The following is a 19,724-nucleotide window of genomic DNA, read 5'->3' on the forward strand; positions in this document are numbered from 1 at the left end:
TCACAATGTATGTTAAAGCTCCCCAGAGTCATTTTCTGTCTCCCTTTTGTTTCCATTTTTGTTCTTTGTTCTTCTTTAGCTGAGTCTGCATGCTGGTTTGTATCAGACCCTGGAAGGTAGCTTCTTGGCCACCATTACATTGTTATTCTAGTTTTCCTGAAGAGACCACCAAGCAAGGCCAGAATCAGTTCCTCAGAAGAACTGCCACAAACTGAGCAAGGGTTCCTTCTCCTTCTCCTCTGACACTGCTATGGTTTTCCTTGGACAAGACCTGAAATTCATAAATCTGAAGTTGCAGAAGGAGGGGTCAGGGGCATCTCCAAATACAAATGTTCTTGGCTTTGTAAAGCAATGCAAGGGGCAGGGTACTTGTGAGCACATTTTTTTCTAGTGCTGTGGGTGCTGGTATTCAGAAATTACCCTTGCACACAAGTTTTTCTATAAAGTCTGGTATCCAGAAATTACCCCTGCGCACAAGTTTTTCTATAAAACAAGGCCTACCTGTATGTAAAGTCAGTCCTGAAAATAAAGAGTTAACCTGTGGTGTAAATGGCCCAGGAACACCATTTACTCCTTTAGGTCCTGTCTCTCTCTCTCTCTCTCTGTCTGTCTAGTTTGGGAAAGTTCAAGAGACAGGGCTCTGGTCTCTATCCTGGCTTGGAGCACTGAATGGTGGGGTGCTCTATTTTATTCCTCAGGCCTGCTTCAAATGCTGCACATCAGTAGGTGAGGGTCTTGATGACTTGCTTAATTTTCACCGCACTAGGATTGTAGTAATATAGAGAAATCATGGACTAGGGCAGGGAAAAGATTAGTAAGACCGTGATTTTAAGACAGATACTTATTTGGGATTTCAGTGTTTCTAAAATCAGGTTGGACCTTATACATTTGGCATATATAAATAAATAATAAATATGTAAATAAATTTTAATTTACTTTCCAAACTAGAAGGTTTTGAGAGTGAAAGGGGGTGCTACTAATAACAGTGGAACACTAGGTATAAACCAGTATTGTCCCCGGCAAACCAGAACATATGGTCATTCTACTAAAAATTTTTTGTGCATGTTTAATCACCTCCTTAAATGCCCCATCTCCAATATAGTCACATGGGGAGTTACAGCCTCAGCATACGGATTTGAGGAAGGGGGAGACAATTCAGTCCACAGGAAGTGCTGTAACAGAAAAAACACAGTGTAAGTATCAGAAAGTCAGGATTTTTTATATTTTGTTCTGTGATAAGATTCCCATCTCCTACAACAAAGACTGGCACATAGTAAGTGCTCAGTAAATAATTGCTGAACTGCATTAAAGCAGAGGAGGGACATGCTCTGATGCATAATTTTAAAAAGTGGATTGGAGGGCAATATGGATTGAAGGGCAACACGACAACACAGAAAGACCAGGGAAGAGGCTCTGGATGGAGATGCCCACACAAAAATAATAGGGACTTGGACCAGGATGTTGGCTGTGCAGATGGACAGAAGTGATTAAATTCAAGCTATATTTAGGAGGTAGAACTGTCTGCTTTTGCTGATGTATTGGATGTGGAGAGGGAGGAAGAAGACGTTGCTACAGATGAATTACAGGTTACAGGCTTTGGCTATTAGATGGATGAGGGGCAGACTAAGGGACAGATGGGGAGGCAGGGAAGAAAATCAGGAACTTCGTTTTGGACCTGGTAAGCTTGAGATGCCTGAGACACATGAGAGTGAAGGTGAGACGTAGGCACTTGGGTATATAAATCTTGAGCTCAGAGGAATGTAGTGTGTTTTCTCCTGCCCTGAAAAGCTGTGGTATAGCAATAATGAATCTTATAATCGATGGAATATTATAGTGATAATAATTATAGCTAATATTTAGGGAGCTCTAAACTTCTTCCAGGTGATGAAATAAACTGTCTCTGTGTATTACCTCATTTAATTCTCACTATCTTTGGAATTTATCACTTTTATCTCCATTTCATAGACATGGAAACTGAGTGTTGGAAGGTGAAGTGAATTGCCTAAAGTCACCAGTTCAGCAAATGGGAAATGTAGGACTTGACACCAAGACTGTTTGGCCCCAGAGGCTATGCTCTGAACCATAATGACTTCCTGTCTTCCAAAAGGCAGGCTCTTGGATCCATATCTTACTGTGCTTCTAAATTATCCTGTGACCCTGAACCTTAGTTTGCTCACCTGGGAAATGATGGGAGGTCCTGGTTAGGTTCCCTTCAGTTCTGCTCTATTGCAGTATGCTGATCTCTTTTGTAAATCTGTATTAAATGAGAGTTTGCTATCGGTGACTTTCAGAGACGACACCAGTGATGATGCCCATGCTGACGATTCATTCTGATTTCTATGAAAAGGGCAAATCCTTTAAGAGAAGATGTAGCATACCAGCATTTATAATCTGAGTTTCCTTTGATTAAGAGGGGAAGCTCTTTCGAACAAATATCATTTCTGAGTGAGAGAATGTTCAGCATCTCAGTCTCATTTGTATCATTTGATAAAAGGGCCCCACTGAGCCAAGTGTGAGGATGATGCTTGAGCCAGACACACAGACACCAGACATTCCTCTGATGTCTGTTCCCAGGCTTGGCCACATTGCCTCCCACCAACCCCATCTCAATGACACATCCATTACCTGTCATCAGTTGGCTCCATGGTGCTGGGAATGACAGTGTATCTACCCTGGATTTCAGAAAGGACTCTCCTGGCTTATCATGGCAACACCCTTTGGACACTGGTTTAAAGAGTCCTTCTTTGGGCCAGTGTCATCCTTTTGGGGGCATCTGGTATGGACGGCCAATTTGAATCTGACTGGGACATGCTAATGAGCCATTCATATGTGTGGGATTTGTTTCTGATTCAATTAAGCTTCAGAGAGAGGAAAGAAACAGCCACTGATTAGAGACATAAAAAAAGAAATACTTTAAATGAGTAAGTGGTTCAACTTCATATAGCAAAGTATAAATTAAACATGGTCCAGGAGATGCGCTTTGAATAGCAGCTGGATAGCACAAGCACGTCCACAAGGAGACGGTGCCTCACAGCAATTGAAAGGGACTTAACCCCCAAAAAGGGCTCTGAACATGCTGAGTGAACAGATGAGCCCAGTTAGCTAATAAAAGTGACTCTCAGATTAGAGATGGGAAGGTTTTTATTTGGATTTTAGGAAATTGCTCCCCAAATCCCTATGACATTTAAGCTCATTGTCATTCTCTGGCAGCACCAGTGACAATAATGGGGGCCAGAGATCTCATTTCAAAACAAAGAAGTGATTACAGTAGATAGCGCAGGTGTCAATGGGACCCTGATTTGGAACTTGCTAATACTTCTGTCTCTGAGTTTGGGGCTTCTATAGGGTTTTGGTTCCATAGATATGCCTGGACTTGAACTAGCTTACCTTCCCAGCCTTGTGCATTGGGAAGCTGTGAGGGTCAGCTTCTTCTAGATTTTGTGTGCCCTGACAAGTGTTGGAAGAGTGTGGCTGCAGCCCTGGCCTCACCAGCTGGCTCCCTCTTGCGTAAGTGGAGTTGCCACAGGGCTTCTGTCTGTGACTTTCCAAGGAACCTGGAGCTATATGTCATCTTCAAACCTGGACCTTTCCTCTACCACTCTGGCTAGCTTCACCCTTGGTTTTCTGCCCTCTGCTCTGGTTCTGAGTTTGAACCAAACTCTCATGGCAGCCCGATGTGCAGGAGTCCTAATGTCCTGCCTGCCCCTTGCAGCTCCCTCTCTCACCCCTTGGGCTAGATCTGCTCCCTGCATCCTCAGCCTCTAGTGGGGTCCTGCTTTGATTGAACTCATCAGCTGGAATTGGGAAGCAGTCACCTTCCAGACACTCCATCTGTCCCTATGCCTGGAGCTTTCTCATATGAGCCCCACACAATAAATTGAACCTCTGGCAACTGGTGCCTGCAGGGACCATGCCTCTTTGGTCACCTTGCCTCTTTACATACTGGCAGCATCACAGACTGAAACAGCAGCTCTCAGAACTGCTGGAAATAGAGATTACCCAGGAAATGTCCTATTTTGCTCACACAGTCCCCTGAAGGCTGGCTGGGAGGCTCTCCTGTACAGCTTTTCTCCAAGTAGTGACGTGGGGACTCTGATTGCTTCTCTTGTGGGTTCAGCATCTTTGAACTTCAAGTTCACCCTGGCTTAAACATCCAGCAGATGGTGGGGTGGGGAGTAGAAGTGCACCTAAGGAGACACACTGGATAGTCACCCACCTTCCCCGGGAAGTGGCAGAGGCCATGTCCTCTCTCATCTCATCGATTTGCACCCTCCTGACTGCAAGGGGTGCAGGGAAATATGGAGGAGCACCCAGGTGTCAGTGAGCAATACGGGTCTCTGCCACACCTTTGGAGACCACCCTACTCCTGGCTCAGTTTCCCAACCGCTGTATGTCAGAGCCTGACGCCTTCCTTTTTCCAACTTGTCTTGAGTCCCATCTGGCCTGAGTTTGAACAATAGTAATCAGGCCGGTTGGCTGATATGAGATTTGAGGTAACCACGAATAAGCCCTTCTTGGTCAGAACCATTAAAGATACCTTCTAGTCTCAATGACCACACATTTGCAAAGCAGTCCTCCTGGAATGTCCTTCCCTGAACTCCTGTGGCCCAATCATTATAGGCAGAGCACTGGGGTCCAAGGAAAAGCCAGGCCCCCTGTATGGGATGGGCCAGTTTGCTGAGAATGACACATTACTGTTGCCCCTCTAACTTGACCCTGGGTTTCCTGTGGGTAAGCAGCTATTTCAGCAAACCAGAGATTCCTGCAAAACAGTCTTTTAAGTTTTTCTTCATGGGAAGCTTCCAGACATTCCAGCCCAGCTTGTCTCTCCTTGGAATTCTGCCCAATGAATCCTGCTGCCTCTGATAGTTATGAGGGATCCCTTTCAAACAGAGGAACTGCTTCAAGTGTTTGTTGGGGCTAACCCAAATGTTCAGACCCCTTCAGGGACACTTTCCAAGAAAAAGCATCATTTTTTTTTTCCAAGCAGCAATTCCACACAGAGGACTCTTCGGAAGTGTTTATTGCAAGAAGAGGGCTTGGGAGACCATATCCTCAGGGAGTGTTTCTCTGCAGGCTCTGATGAAAGGAATAAGCATTGTCAGTTTTTTTAAATGTTCCCTTACACTTTAAAATAACTAAATATGTACCCCAGGAAACCTGGGAGAGCACCAAGTAAAGTGCACTGAGGATAACGCAGAACTAAAGCCCAGCTCTAGTTCCTTCATTCGTGCAATTTATATTTTTTTGAGCACCTCTCATGTGCCAGCCCTGTTTAGTGTCTTGATGAGGACAAAGTTGACATGAGCCTCCTCTCAGAGTTCGGTATTGTGGGCGCATAAACAACAAAAAACCTCTGTCTCACTAGTAATCAGGGGAGGTTGCAAATTAAAACTGCAGTGAGGGAGAATTTTATGCCCATCAGATTGGCAAAAATTTTAAAGTTGGACAATGTCAAATGTTGGCAAGGATGGGAAGCAATGTGAGCCTCACTCGTGCTGGTGGGAGTATAATGTGATCCACATTATTTGGAACAGTGTCACTTTTCCTAGGAAAGTTGAACATGTGTATATAACCTATGCTCCAGAAATTTCACTGTGAGATAAATACATGGAGGCCTGCCCACTCTCATGCACCAGGAGACACATACAAGCGTGTTCCGAGGAGCACCATCCGTAATACTGGAAACAAGACTGTCAACCAACAAAAGAGAGCATAAATAAATTACTGCATATTTATACAATGGAACACTACGGTGATGAAAATAAATGAAGCAAAAAGCAAGTTGCAGGATGTGTACAATCTGGTTCCATTTATATAGCGTTCACAAACAGGCAAAACTAAATAATGTGCAGTATAGGTTTATGGCAAGGAAATTATTAACAAAATTCAGGATAATGAGTTACCTCTGGGGGTAAGGAAAAGCACTCAGAGGTTTCTAAGGTACTGCCAAAGCATTGCTTCTTAAGGGGGGTGGCAGGTCAACAGTTGTTCCTTGTACTATGTGTCTTTAAGCTGCACACACACACACAGAGTTATCACACATACTGTGCAAGAGGACGTACAGGTGATATAGGAATGCATAGCCAAGGCATGAGCCAAAACTAGGGCAGCCAGGGAAGGTAGGTGGGAATTAGCAAGGGAAATAAGTGTATATGTGGTGGGGGCATGGGAATTTCCAGTAAAGAGAATGGCAGAAAGAGGGGACAGAAACCCAAGAATGTGATCCACCTATGTCCATGGCATAACTGGACATAACTAGATGGCGTGAGAGATGAGGCTGCAGGAAATAGACAGGGCCAGTTCTCAGAGGGCTTGCAAACTATGTTAGGGAATGTGCTCTTATCTGGAGACTAAAGGTTGCCAGCATGGGAGTGAGATATTTTGGAGGGAGGTTATCTCCACACTGACATTGTCTTCATCCTGGCTGCTCTGTTGCACGCCCTGACCCTGACTTGCTGATGGCATCTGGCTTTTGTGTTGGCCTTGTCCAGATTTGACCTCTCTTCCTTTTTTTTTTTTTTTTTCTGAGACAAAGTCTTGCTCTTGTCGCCCAGGCTGGAGTGCAATGGCACGATCTTGGCTCACTGCAATCTCCACCTCCTGGGTTCAAGCGATTCTCCTGCCTGAGCCTCCCGAGTAGCTGGGATTACAGGCACCCACCACCATGCCCAGCTAATTTTTGTATTTTTAGTGGAGATGGGGTTTCACCATGTTGGCCAGGCTGGTCTCGAACTCCTGACCTCAGGTAATCCACCTGCCTCAGCCTCCCAAAGTGCTGGGATTACAGGCGTGAGCCACCATGCCCAGCCCTCTCTTCTCTTTCTTATTCCCATGCAGAGCCAGGATAGAGTGAGGTGAGTGAAATGCCCAGGGTACAAAATTGGAGGATGCCTGGAGCGTCAGTGTCCTGCCCACCGCTATTGTTTGCCTACACCTCTGACCGTTCGGCCACTCTGCAAGTGACTTTCTGGTCTTCTGCCAGCTCTCCCCAGGCCTCAGCCTCAGCCTGCATCCACCTCGTCTTCCTCCCCATAGCCTGCTGGTTTTGGCTTTTCACTCTTGTCTCTGCTTTTGCAGCCAAGTTAGGCGAGACAGTTACATGTAAAAAGATAATTAACCACGTGAGCCAAGAAATAAGGACCACATGAGTCGTACAAGTCATGAGTTCCAAGAGTTTGGAGGAGCTGGGCCAAGCCGGCTTTGGAGGGATGTGGAGAGCAGGAAGGAGGCTTTCTGAGCTAAGAGAACAGTGGGAACAGTTTGCCAAGAGCAAAGAGCTCGTTAAAAGTCATAAGAAGATGAAAGCTGCACAGTATCTGGGATCTGATCTTGTGGATGTGGCTATGAATTACAAGGCTGAAGTGCCACCAACCCCAGTCCCTTACCCATGGTAACCATAATGAATAAATTGTGGCATGCTTCTCCAGAGACTGGAGAGAGCCTCAGAATTCTTCCCAACACAGTACTTCAGAAGGATATTAACAAGCAAATGGATTTCACACAGGAGTGTAAACTCATTTGCCGTCCCTGTCTTAGACTATGGAGTGGTCATGAGTCTTGGAGTAGAAGAGATTATCAAACTACATCCTGTTGCTTTGTCTACTATGTGTCCCCATTTTAACTCAATTTACAACTCTCAGTTGTGTCTCAAGTACTGGGCATCATTTGAGGCACTGCCTAGAAAATGCACAATCACAGAATACAAAAAGTAGAGGGGATCTAAGACAACATTGAGTCCAGCTCCCCCATTTGGCAGCTGGGGGAAATTGAGGCTTGGGAGCAGGAGGCTTGTTTGTGTGAGTGGCCAATACAAGATGTAACCCTGACCTTGTACCAGTGGCTCCTCAGCCTGGGAAAAGAAAGTGATCTGAGCCTCCCTGAGAACCCACTACATGCCCTCCTTTGCTTGTGGGAGCTTGTCATATACAGCATCTCTTTTAAACCTCGGGAATCATTATTCCCAAGAAAAAGCTGACATCCAAAGACAGGTCCAAGTCAAAGACTAATATATGACAGAGCCGGGATTTAAACCCTTTCCACCAGCCCCTAAGACCTCCATGCTTTCTCGTAGTTCTGGGTGGGTGTTTCAAGCCTCTTCAGAAGCGATAACAGGACTAGGGTTTTCTAGGAAGGGCCGGTGGTGAGTGTGATTTTGCTCTGCCCCAGGTAACTGTTCTCTACAATCCACTTTAGGTTCTTGGCCACATGTGGGAGGTGGTCCCAGCAGCTCCTCTGTAGGCATATCTGAGCATCTTGTGAGGTTGGAGCCTTTCTCTCCAGTGAGTTCATGGTTCCACAAGAGGAAGCTGCCTGCTATCCCCTGTGCTCATTTGATGACTTCCTAGGTTTTACGACATTAATTTAAGCTCTGCAGCCCAAGTAACTCTCTTTGGTTGCAGCAGTATGCACTTAAATGTGAGAGCTTTGCTGAAAAACCACTTGAGTTTGAAGAAAGTCATTGTGTTCAGTAAAATCTAGCCACATTTTATGTTTATGGCCTTTATTAGGGCATCCCGCTGAGCTAGTTAAAACCATGCCTCTATAGTCAGTGAAAGCCCAGGACTCTCAGATTCCTGGATTCACTCATTCAAATAATAGTTATTGAATATAGACTAAGTGGCAGGTGTTGATGTATACAGTGGTAAACATACAGACACGATCCTGTTTCCATGGCGCTTATAGTCCAGTGAAGGGAGACAGACATTCAAAGAATCAATACAGAAGTAAAAGTATTTTGAGTAAGGGTCATGAAGAAAAAGGCAGGGCACTAAAGGTATTCAGAGGGGATCTAATTTACACTGGGCAAATCAAAAGAGGTAGTATTTGAGCTGGGTCATAAGTGGGGGAGAAATTATTCAGGACGTGCGATAGCAGGTGCAAAGGCACAGAGACAGGAAAGAACTTAGTGTAGTCAAGAAACGTGTTGCTCAGTGCCCGTCAGAAGCCTCAGGACCCAGCCTTGTGCTGATGTGCCGTCAGGTATGCCCGGTGCCTGCAAGACTCAGCACGTGCCCTCGCCATCGTATGTGGAAATTAGGTTCTACATCTTGGTGGTTGCTTCCTGTGCCCTGTTCCCTGTGACCACACCTGCCTTCTCTGTTTCCAACCCTTGGTGTTCATTTCTCAGGCACCCCTTCGGTACCCAGCTACCTGCCCTCTCTCCCTAGGCATCTCTACCCACCAGAGCTCACAATGCCAAGCCATCCCTGTACCCACACCTCATCCCCTGTCCAGCTGCCCTGCTTCCCCAGCACAGGCCTTCCTGTGTATATCCTCCCTCTGGTTTGGGGGCTTGCTCTATCGTGCCAATTGTGAATTGGACATTTAATGTGCCAGGCCCAGCTCCCTTTCTGTCCCTTCCTTATCCCCTGCCCCTCCCAATCCTCCATAGAAGCTCCATGATGTCATTCTCCATGAGGTCCAAATGCCAGTGACTTCCTTTCCTATCCTTTGTCTACCATCCCAGAGGGCCTCTGAGATGAGCTGTGGGTATGACTTTTGAAATTCTCTCTTGGGTCAAGCCATTGGTCAGTGGAGCCACTTATCTCCCAGGGGTCAGCCAGCACAGGCTTTCCCTTGTTTGCTTCAGTGCCATTGGGCAGGGTCCAGAAGTGGCGGGGTAAACATGCTGAGTCCACATCTTCTGGCTGCAAAGCCCAGATGCTGCCAAGAACCCAAATGCCGTGGCCAAGGCAAAAGCTGTTACCCTCTCCATAGATGAGTGCCCTTTCATAGAAGGGAGGAGACTGGAAATGTTGACCAGTGCCCCCTGTCTCTGAGAAGGAAGCCTTGTCTACCCCTCTGCTGGGCTAGGCATTTGGGAAGAACCCTGTCTTCTGTGGCCTGTTTGCTCCCCAAAGGTGGGTGTACAGGACAGTCCAAATAGCAGCAACGTAATAATTATTAAATTATTATGAAATAATAATAGGCACACACACAGACTGAGGGCTTCCAGTATCCTGAGCACTTCAGCAGGGGCTCCCTGAGCCCACAGCCTGGTGTGGTATCCATTGTCATGGGTGTTTGTTGCACAAGAGGTTACATAGCCCAACACCACTCCACAAGCACTCGGTGAGGCCAGATCTGGCCCAGATGACCTGTCCCCATGTCCAGAGTGTCTTTGCTTCCTTGACCGCCATCCACATAGTGCTCACACTGAGGTAGGCTCAATGTTAAACACTTACCCACACTTCATCCCCTCACCCACAGGGCAGAAATGAGGCTTGGGAGGGAAGTAACCTGCCAAAGGTGACATAGCAGCAGGTGGCAGAGGACAAATGTGAATCCAGTTCCCACAGACTCCAAAGCTGTGCTTTCAAGTGCGACATGCTACTCCCACCTGGGCCAGATGCCCCACCTCCCCTGGAACCCAGGATCTCTTTTGAGCACCATTTAGCACGTGTCTAAGGGACAATTTGGTGACAAGTTTGAGAACATTTTGCAAGAGGGAAGGAGGTGATTAAATAAGCAATTGCAATGGTGTTAGATCAGGGAACAAGGCAGGACCACACAGCACGCCAGGTAAACTTAGCGGAAGGGGGCGCAGCAAAGTGACAGTGAACTGAGGCTTGGAGGATGAGTCAGGGAGGCAGGCAGGGTTGGGTACGTAATTGCCTGTGCAGAAGTCTGAGGTGAGAGAAAAAAAACCCACGTGAGAGGAAGTAAAAAAAATAGTGTGGCTACAGCATAGAGGATGCAGCATAAAGTGTACTGGGGAGCACAAGGTCAGGGTTGGAGGGGTGGTGGGGGGCAAGCCCAGATCAGGGGCTGTGCCAGGGGCATGGTGCAGGAGAGGGAGTGGTCCAGCTTACACCTTCAATCACTCCAGCTGCTGAGTGGAGAAGAGTTTGGAGAAGGAATATAGGAAGAGGGAGGTCAGGTGTTTGGAGTCTGTGGCAGAGTCCAAATGAGAGATGATGACGGTGGCCTGGACAAGGGAGGTGGCTGCAGGGGTGGGAAGAGGGGAGTGAATTCAGGTGCTAGACAGTCATGCCACTTCTTGTACTGTGTCTAAAGGCACGATGGGAGGAGCCGCACCACCATTCTGATTAGAATGATGTCAGATGTGCCCACTCTAAGGTGAAATGGTGAACCTACTCTTTAAGAAGCAGGTCTTGTAATAAAAAAGTTTTGTTACCACTCATGCTCTGTGTTGTATTGTTGAAATATGTCAAGCAATAGCCTCTGTTCCAGTGGCAAAAAGAATCATTACCCTGACTCTTCGTGTTGTCAATAACTTCTTCATGGGATTCACAGGCTTTCATAGAGAACCTGAGCAAAATGAATTGGAAATCAGCACTGTCCCCAGAATGTACAGGTCTTGGGAATGGAGGCGCACAGCCTGGGACCTTCACCGCCACCCTCTCATGATCCTCAGAACCATTCCTGGATGTGGGAACTCCTTTCAAAGCTTAATCATCATGGGGGAAGTGTTGGCTCTTCGTTGAGCTTCTTTGGGATCAGACAGATCCTTTTGTCTTAAATATCAGCTGTGTGTTCTTCAGCAAGGGACCTTCCTTTTTTTATTATTATTTTTTATTTTTTTATTTTTTGAGACAGGGTCTCACTCTGTTGCCTAGGCTGGAGTGCAGTGTGACACGATCAGGGCTCACTGCAGCTTCCACCTCCTGGGCTCAAGCGATCCTCCTGCCTCAACCCTCCAAGTTGCTAGGACTACAGGCACGTGCCACCAGGTCCATGTAACTTTTTTTGAAATTTTCAGCAGAGATGAGGTCTCACCATGTTACCCAAGCTGGTCTCAAACTCCCGAGCTCAAGTGATCCACCCACCTCAGCCTCCCAAAGTGCTGGGATTACATGCGTGAGCCACCGCGACTGGCAAGGGACGTTCTTTAGTTTCCACTTCCTCACTTGGAATTGGGCATAATAACTGCCTCACAGGGTGATTCTAAAGATTCCACTGTTCAGCTTGATAGTAATAGCTAAGAATGACCACGTGCTTATTATGCACCAGGCATTTTTTAAGCATGTTGCCTGTAATTGCTTTAATTTTCTCAGTGACCTTCTGATATAGGTACTCATGATCCCCATGGAGAGGAGGAAACAAAAGCACAATGAGATCAAGTGGCTTGCCCAAGGTCACATAGCAGGCATGGAGCAGAGCCAGGATGTGAACCTGAGTAGTCTCATGGCCAGCCCTGCTCATAACCCACACACCATGTTTTGCTGCCTTCCTGAATGTACAGTCCAGTGCCTGGCACATAGGAGATGCTCAATGAGGATGTTAGTTTCCTTTCTATTGGTCCTAAGTTATAAACTCAAGGCAAAACAAGCTTAAGTGAGTGATAAATCAGTAAGCCACCTTCCAACTCCAACAGCCTAGAGCCTATAGGGGCCAACTGGTGTGACATGGATGGGTGGAAGGGAAGGCACTCCCTTCCTAACTAACACAGGGAAAATAAGCTAAATCCAAATCTGGCTTTATCCCAGACTTATTGTTGTTGATGGGTACATGTTATATATCTGAACTTCATCTACCAAGTTCATAGTGATGTTGACAGGATCTGGCAAGTAATATCTACTGTCCACCAGGAGATCTTGATTACTTTCCCTCAGAAGCCACGTTCATCAGCTCTAACCAGGTATTTCAGATTCACCTGAAATTCAGTAAATGTCAGCCATTTATACATTGATTGATTGACTGATGAAGCATCAATCATTTATTTATTCAGCAAGTACTTACAAAGTACTTCTATGTACTTGGCCTTTTGTTAGGTGAGTGAGTGAGATATAGGTTTTGCCCTCCAGGAATACACCATCAGTGAGTGAGGCTGACCTATAAGCAGGTAAGTTGTGATATCAAGGGCTGCGGGGGCCAGAGGAGGGAGAAATTGGCTCTACTCTGAAAATCGAGCGAAGACTCCACAATGTTGGGGCCATATAATCAAGGTTTTTTTTTTTTTAATTTTTTAAATGTTTTAGGGACAGGATCTCACGATGTTGCCCAGGCTTGTCTCAAACTCCTGGGCTCAAGCGATTCTCCCACCTTAGCCTCCCAAGGTGCTGAGATTACAGGCGTGAGCCACTGTGCCCAGCCTGATCAAGGTCTTGAGAGGTGAATTTTTTCAGCTGAAGAAGGAGTTGGGGGCAGGGGGGCATTCTAAAATTACCAGCAGAATGGACCAAAGCCTAGAAGCACAAAAGAGTGCAAGTTCAGGAACATTGAAAGGTCAGGGTGGCTGGAAAGATTGTAGCGAGAGCTTTGAGATGCTGCCCATTAACACTTAGAATGCAAAGGTTTATCTTTGAAAATCTAATTGCATTCGGATCAATCTCCTATTCACCAAGGTTGCTAAGAAGTTTAATATCATTTCCTTCTTTGCAGCGCTCTCCCTCAGATTCAGTCAGAACCCAGAGCCTGGGAAAGATGCAGTAGAAGAAGGGTGTCTGGTGACACCCTTCTCTGTGGTGATCACTAATTCTTGTCCAGGCCCATGTGGTCCATTTGAAGAGGTTGTCTCTGCTGGGAGTCTTGCTGGTTCTCCTCTATGTCATGCACTGCTGCAGACTATCATCAAGGGTTTTGTTAACTTCTCCCCCAAGTGCAAAGAGAATTCAGATCTTTGGAACAAAATGTCTGGTCTCTTTTTTTGGTGTGGTAGGGCTCACACGTGGAGGGAAAAAGTGCATTCATTTTTTTTGTTGGTAAATCCACAGCAATAAGAACCAATATATGAATTAATGACTCCATAGCCATCCTGCTGCTGTAGGAGTAGAAATCAGGTATGGCCTACTCCCTCACAGAGAGTGATCTGGGGAGTCAAGGTGAAGGGGCTGACTTTCTTCCTGCTCATGTCAAGTGGCTGCCTGAGACCTGGTGTAGAAAGGTAGAGCCAGGCAGTCTCTGACAAGTGGCTCCATGTCTTCTGCAGGTGTGGCAGTGTGGTGGGAGTGTGGAGGTCCTGCCCTGCTCACGGATTGCCCACATTGAGCGAGCCCACAAGCCCTACACAGAGGACCTCACCGCCCATGTCCGCAGGAACGCTCTCAGGGTGGCTGAAGTCTGGATGGATGAATTTAAAAGCCACGTCTACATGGCATGGAACATACCCCAGGAGGTAGGGATCTCCGGTAGGGATGAGTTTCTCGGGGATTGGTGGAAAACAAACAAAACAAGATATGGGACCGAACCCTTCTTCCTATGGGTCAGCCAGAGTCCTGTTTTGCCATGCAAGAATGGACTCTCAACCCCAAAAATATTATTTGCTGAAGAAAAGGGGCCGTGAGGCTTTAAGCCATTTCTTATCCTGCTACCCTAATCCCTAGTCAGCATGCTTGACGAGGACTTCTCTCTGGATCTTAGTGTCCTAATTTTAAATGAGAAAGTTGGACAGGTAGCTCAAGTTTCCTTCATGCTTCCAGGTCCTCAGCATCTCTGACATTAGATGTTTCATGGTCCTGGATTACAAATATACCAGTAACTACAAAAATTTACAAAAAGCATCTTAATCTTCCTATAGATTAGGTTCAAACTTCTCCATTGAACCTTTGACCAGAGTTATAAAGATCCATATGCCTTTCAGATTTCTTGAGCCACATGGATGGGGATGGAGGCACACCTACAGGGACCCTCACTAGGAGATGGGAGTTATTCTGGGCAGTTTTTAGACAGTGTTTAACCTTCACAGAGCCTCATCATTGCCTGCCACTGTCCTCTATCCCTCTAGTCACCTGTACTTAAGAAATGCCAGAGAAAAAGCAATGTTTCTCTGGTAGTTTTGTTTAGCCCTGCCATGTGTCAAGGTGAAACATGTGGAAATGACCTTGGACTACTGAGTTGAGAGAACCCAGCTCTACTACTGAGTTGAGAGATGCCAGCCACATGATTCCAACCCACTTACCAGCCTGTCTGCTTGGAGTTCATTGCTTGTGTTGCATTCTGTGTGAGACAGAGCTATCAGAGCTATTGACTACGTGACCTCATTCTTTCCTCCCAAGGCCATGGCAATCCCTTTTGGAGTCCTTTAGGAAGCCTCTAATGGGGAAGTGATTGATCTTCACTCAAAGTGATCATATGAAAGCCCTGTTACCTAAACTCTACACCAAGCTAATCTTGCTCTGGTTAAATGATTGAGGAAGTTGACTGGTTCATGGGTGGGAGCTTTTAGCCCACCTCCCAGCCACACCACCACCGTAGGAGAGGGGAACTTGAGTTGGGTTGCATACTCCCATAATCAGTGAGGTTTCAGCAGTTGGGAGCAAGAATGAGGAGCAGAGAAATATCAGCCAGAGTGCAGCCAACTCTAATGTACCAGCCCGGGATTGCATTCCTGACAGTAAGAGTGTTTCTGGGGAACTGCAGTACCTTCTGGACTCATCATCAGGATTGAATCATGGTATTCTGCATGGGGTGCCAAGCCCTGTGGTAGGTGTCCTGTGATGGCAAAATATTAAGAACACTTGGAAACTCCACAGGAGCTCACCAGTGAGGCATAGCAGGTCCCCAGGCTCTGCTTAGGACTGATGAGTGAGCATACTCTTACTGCCTTCTGTCTGTACCCCAGAGCTGCAAACCTTCTAGCCCTCTCCCCCTTGCAGCTGACAGGTGCTGAAATGCCCAGCAACCCAATGAATGGTAGAGAACTGAGTGAGTGAAAATAATCAAAAAATGATGAAATTCAGTGTCTGTCTGTGACTCCTCAAGGCAGTAGTTCAAATCAAATGGGTAGGGGGAAGTGAACACAAGACAGGTGAGAGGTGGAATTGCCCAGAATAAAGCCTTAGGTGGAGAAGGAAAGGATCAGTGTGTTTCCTAAAATAATTCTCTTTCCTCTCCTGTTCCATGTGTCCAAATGTCCTCTCCTTCCTCTTATCAAACTTGTACAGAGTCAATATTTCTTCATCTCCCAATCCTTCTCCCAAGCTATATCCTGATACTTCATCAAGACTGCTTTGTCAAGGTCAACATGGGCCTCCCAACTGCCTAATTTAATGGACATTTTAAGGTCTTTAACCTATAGGATTTCACCTTTTCCTTGAATCTCTGTAGTTCCTTGGGTCCACGATTCCACACCCTGGAATCTCATCTCTCTCCAATTATTCCTAACTCTTCAAGGGCTCCTCTTACCTTCACTGGGTGCTTACATGCTCCGTGGGGGATCCATCCTCGGCAGACTGCTCTCATTATTCCCCATCTCCCTGGGTGATATCATCTACTCTTGCATTGGACTCCCACCCATATGCTGCCTCCCTAATTAATATCTCTACCCCTGACTTCTGCCTTCACTTTCAGACTCACATCTACGAATGCCAGCTGGACATCTCCTCTTGGCCATTCCCACAGGCACTCAGACTGAATCTGACCAGCCAAACCCACCTTCTTCCTCCAGATCTGCTCCTGTTCTCATTCTGTCTCAGTTCATGGTGCCACCATCTTCCAGACACATGAGTTTGAAAATGACATCATCCTTCAATCTTCCTCTCTCTCAATGCCCTGTCCCAGTCAATCACAAGCCCTCCTTCCCACCCCGACCTCCTCTCATGTCTGCATTCAGGCCCTGTTTTTTTCTCTGCCACAAGCTTCAGCTGGTTTTCCTGGCTCAAGTCTTTATCTCCTTCAAATCTATCCTCTACAATACCCAAAGTTATCTTTAAAACACTCACAGCAACCATGCCATCGCTCTGCTTAAAATCTTTAAATGAGGCCAGGCGCAGTGGCTCATGCCTGTAATGCCAGCACTTTGGGAGGCTGAGGTGGGTGGATCACTTGGGGTCAGGGGTTCAAGAACAGCCTGGCCAACATGGTGAAACCCCATCTCTACTAAAAATACAAAAATTAGCCAGGCTTGGTGGCACGTGCCTGTAATCCCAGCTATTCAGGAGGCTGAGGCAAGAGAATCATTTTAACCTGGGAGGCGGAGGTCCCAGTGAGCCGAGATCGTGCCACTGCCCTCACTCCAGCCTGGGTGACAGAGCGAGACTGTCTCAAAAAAAAAAAAAAACTTTAAATGACTCCTGCTATGTACAAAATCAAGCACAAAGCCCAGTGTTTGGCATGGCATCAAAGGTTCCCATGCTTTCTCCTCTGCCTATATTTTAACACCACTGCCCACCACTCCCTGTTTTGAAGTCTGCGTAGGTTGCGTGGACTATGGGAACTGCCCATTACACACCGTCCATGCCATGCTGTTTCCCACGACTCGGTGCTTGCTCGTCCTGCTTGGAATTCCCTACCTCTTCCTGTATGACCACCCGTACTAAATCTTCCCCATCCTTTGAGACTCAGCTCCAGGGGTCCCTCCTCTAGAAAGCCAGCTCCAACTGGGGAAAGAGCTCCCCCTCCTAAATATCTCTCTGTCGTTGCATGACCAGCCTGTGAAAGAGTGTTCTGTTATCTAAAAGTCTCCCTCTCATTAGAACAGTGGCTTTCAATCTGGCTGAACTTCAAAATCAGTTGGGTTCCACCCCCACAGATTATGACTTAATTGGTTTGGAAGGGGCCCGTGGGATCTGCTTTTTGGGAAAGTTCTTCAGAACCACTGAGAACCACCACAATACACCATGGGCTCTCTGAGGACAGACTGCTTTATTCATTTTTGTTTCATTATATCTAGCACAAGGCAGGGCGCATGGTAAGAGCTTGGTGGCACCTTGCTAACGCTTATTAATGAGTGAGTTTGCTGGCAGTGTGAGTAATCCCTCTCTCCCTTGGTTGGTGACTCCTAAAAGCAGATCTTCAGACCAACTGCATCAGAATCGCTTGAAGAACTTTTAAAAAAATACTCATCTGGGTCTCATCCTCAGAGAGGATTTTGAGCGGTAGGTGCCAGAATCTATAAAAAGCCCTCCAGATGAGAGTTTAGGGTGGCCAGGTTTGGGTAACACCCATTTATCTAGTCCTTCTCATTTTTCCAAACCCACAAGTGTTGCTTACTCCAGGAAGCCCTCTTTGACTGTTTACCTCCTCCTTTGCCCCCAATCCTGGCCTCCACACAATGTAAGAAGAATGAGGCCCCTCTTCTATTCTCTCTTTCACTTCCTCTTCCTTTCTGTGCCTCACATTTGTTCACAAAGAGTATGTTTACTTGTCTGAAACTCCCAGACTCTCGTTTCAGGCCGAGAGTGTGACGTATTCCTATTTGTATACACAGTGTTTACGATAGTGTCTGACACATAATAAACACGTGCTTGGTAAAGGTCAGTTGGAAAAGAAGGAGGATGCATGGATGCTATATGCTTCACACAGTTTCCCTAGCAGGTTTACCCCCTGCCCCTGAGATAGCTATGCCCCAATCCCTTTTCCTCAGCTGCAAGCACATCTGTTCCCAATTTACTTAACCTTTCGTCTACAGCATCCCAGCTGCAAATATGGAGCTGGAGCCCTTCAACCCTGCCCAGGTAGCTGCCTTGAGAATTAAATAAGTTAATACACGTAAAGACTTTGATCAGTGCTTGGCACACAGCGCTAGATAAGTGTTAACTCTTGTCGGTGATGTGATCGTTTATGCCCTGTACTTTCCTTCCACAGTTTTAAAATGATCATGCTGGGCAGACATCCTCTGCTTGTTGCCTTCTAAGCTGAGGCCTCCTCGGAGCTGTGCACTGAGCAGAACTGGCCCTCTCACCTGCTCCCTTAGCAGGTCCAGTCCCCAGCTTTTGGAAGGCCAAAGAGCCTCCACCTCTTGCATCCTGCTACTTTAATTGAAAATCAGTTTGTTTATCAATAAACAGAAAGTCAGTCTGCAGCAAAACATCAATATTTTCTTAAGCAGTGTTCAGGAGCTCTAGACTGCTTCTCTTGCCCAAAGACAGGCTGAGAGCCGGGGATGGCTTGTCATGTGCTTCAGTGATAGCCCTCCTTTAAGTCTGACTACAAGGAATTTTGTGACTATGTGGCTGCAATACTGGGCAGTTTTTATGTGGCTAAGTTAATATATTTGTTTCCTAGGGCTATGGTAACAAATTACCATGAACTTGGGGGCTTCAAACAACAGAAATTTATTCTCTCCCAGTTCTGGAAGCCAGAAGTCTAACATCCAGGTGCCAGCAGAGCTGTGCCCCCTCCAGCGTCTTGAGGGGAGAGTCCTTCCTTGCCTCGGCCAGCTTCTGGTGGCCCTGAGGGGTCCCTGGTTGTGGATGTATCACCTTAGTCTCAGCCTCTGTCTTCACATGGCCTTCTCCTCTTTGTCTCTATGTGTGTCCAGACCACTCTTTTTTCCTCTTATAAAGATATCAGTCATTTTAGTCATATATAGTCACATACAGTCATAATTTAGGCAAGCCCTAAACGCAGGATGATTTCATTTTGAGATCCTGAATTAATTATATCTGCAAAGACCCTGGTTCCAAATAAAGTCCCATTTAGAGGTTCTGGGTAGACATGAATTTTAGAGGAGGCCACAATTCAACTCACTACACCAAGTACTTGGCAAAAGAGGAAGATGCATTTATTGTTTTCTAATAAGGGCCAAGGTGACCTTCTCAGAGAAGGTTTACTTTCTTCTCAATATATGCCTCCTGCTTTGAAGATGGGTTTGATGAAATTTACAGTAAACACACAGTGCAGATATGCTGAACTATTAAAATGGAAAGGCAAAAGTCAATTAATACACAGGAAGGGGAAGGGGACTTGATGTTCAGAAAGATAAGCTGAACAAAGGACTAGTTCTTGAGCTTCCTAGCAGGAGACGGCCACCTGGTGGATTGTACCTATCTCATCTTTTACTCGATCATATGGAGGGAGGCAAACTTTGCCCTGTTCCT

The 19,724-nt window shown here is 46.4% G+C and overlaps 1 protein-coding gene across 2 annotated transcripts in view; it reads left to right on the forward strand.

Annotated features, from left to right (window-relative positions):
- GALNT18 (polypeptide N-acetylgalactosaminyltransferase 18) overlaps window positions 1–19,724 on the forward strand; it is a 356,848-nt gene that overhangs the window by 272,379 nt on the left and 64,745 nt on the right. Inside the window, exon 7 of one of the 2 annotated variants that reach the window (XM_054438882.2) lies at window positions 13,895–14,080. The exons of the other annotated variant lie outside the window; for it this stretch is intronic. Within the exon in view, the coding sequence (XP_054294857.1) occupies window positions 13,895–14,080 (186 nt within the window). The remainder of the gene's footprint in view (window positions 1–13,894; window positions 14,081–19,724) is intronic. 2 annotated transcript variants of the gene reach the window in all.

The sequence above is a fragment of the Pongo pygmaeus genome, chromosome 9, assembly GCF_028885625.2.
Source record: "Pongo pygmaeus isolate AG05252 chromosome 9, NHGRI_mPonPyg2-v2.0_pri, whole genome shotgun sequence".
Classification (NCBI taxonomy): Eukaryota; Metazoa; Chordata; class Mammalia; order Primates; family Hominidae; genus Pongo; species Pongo pygmaeus.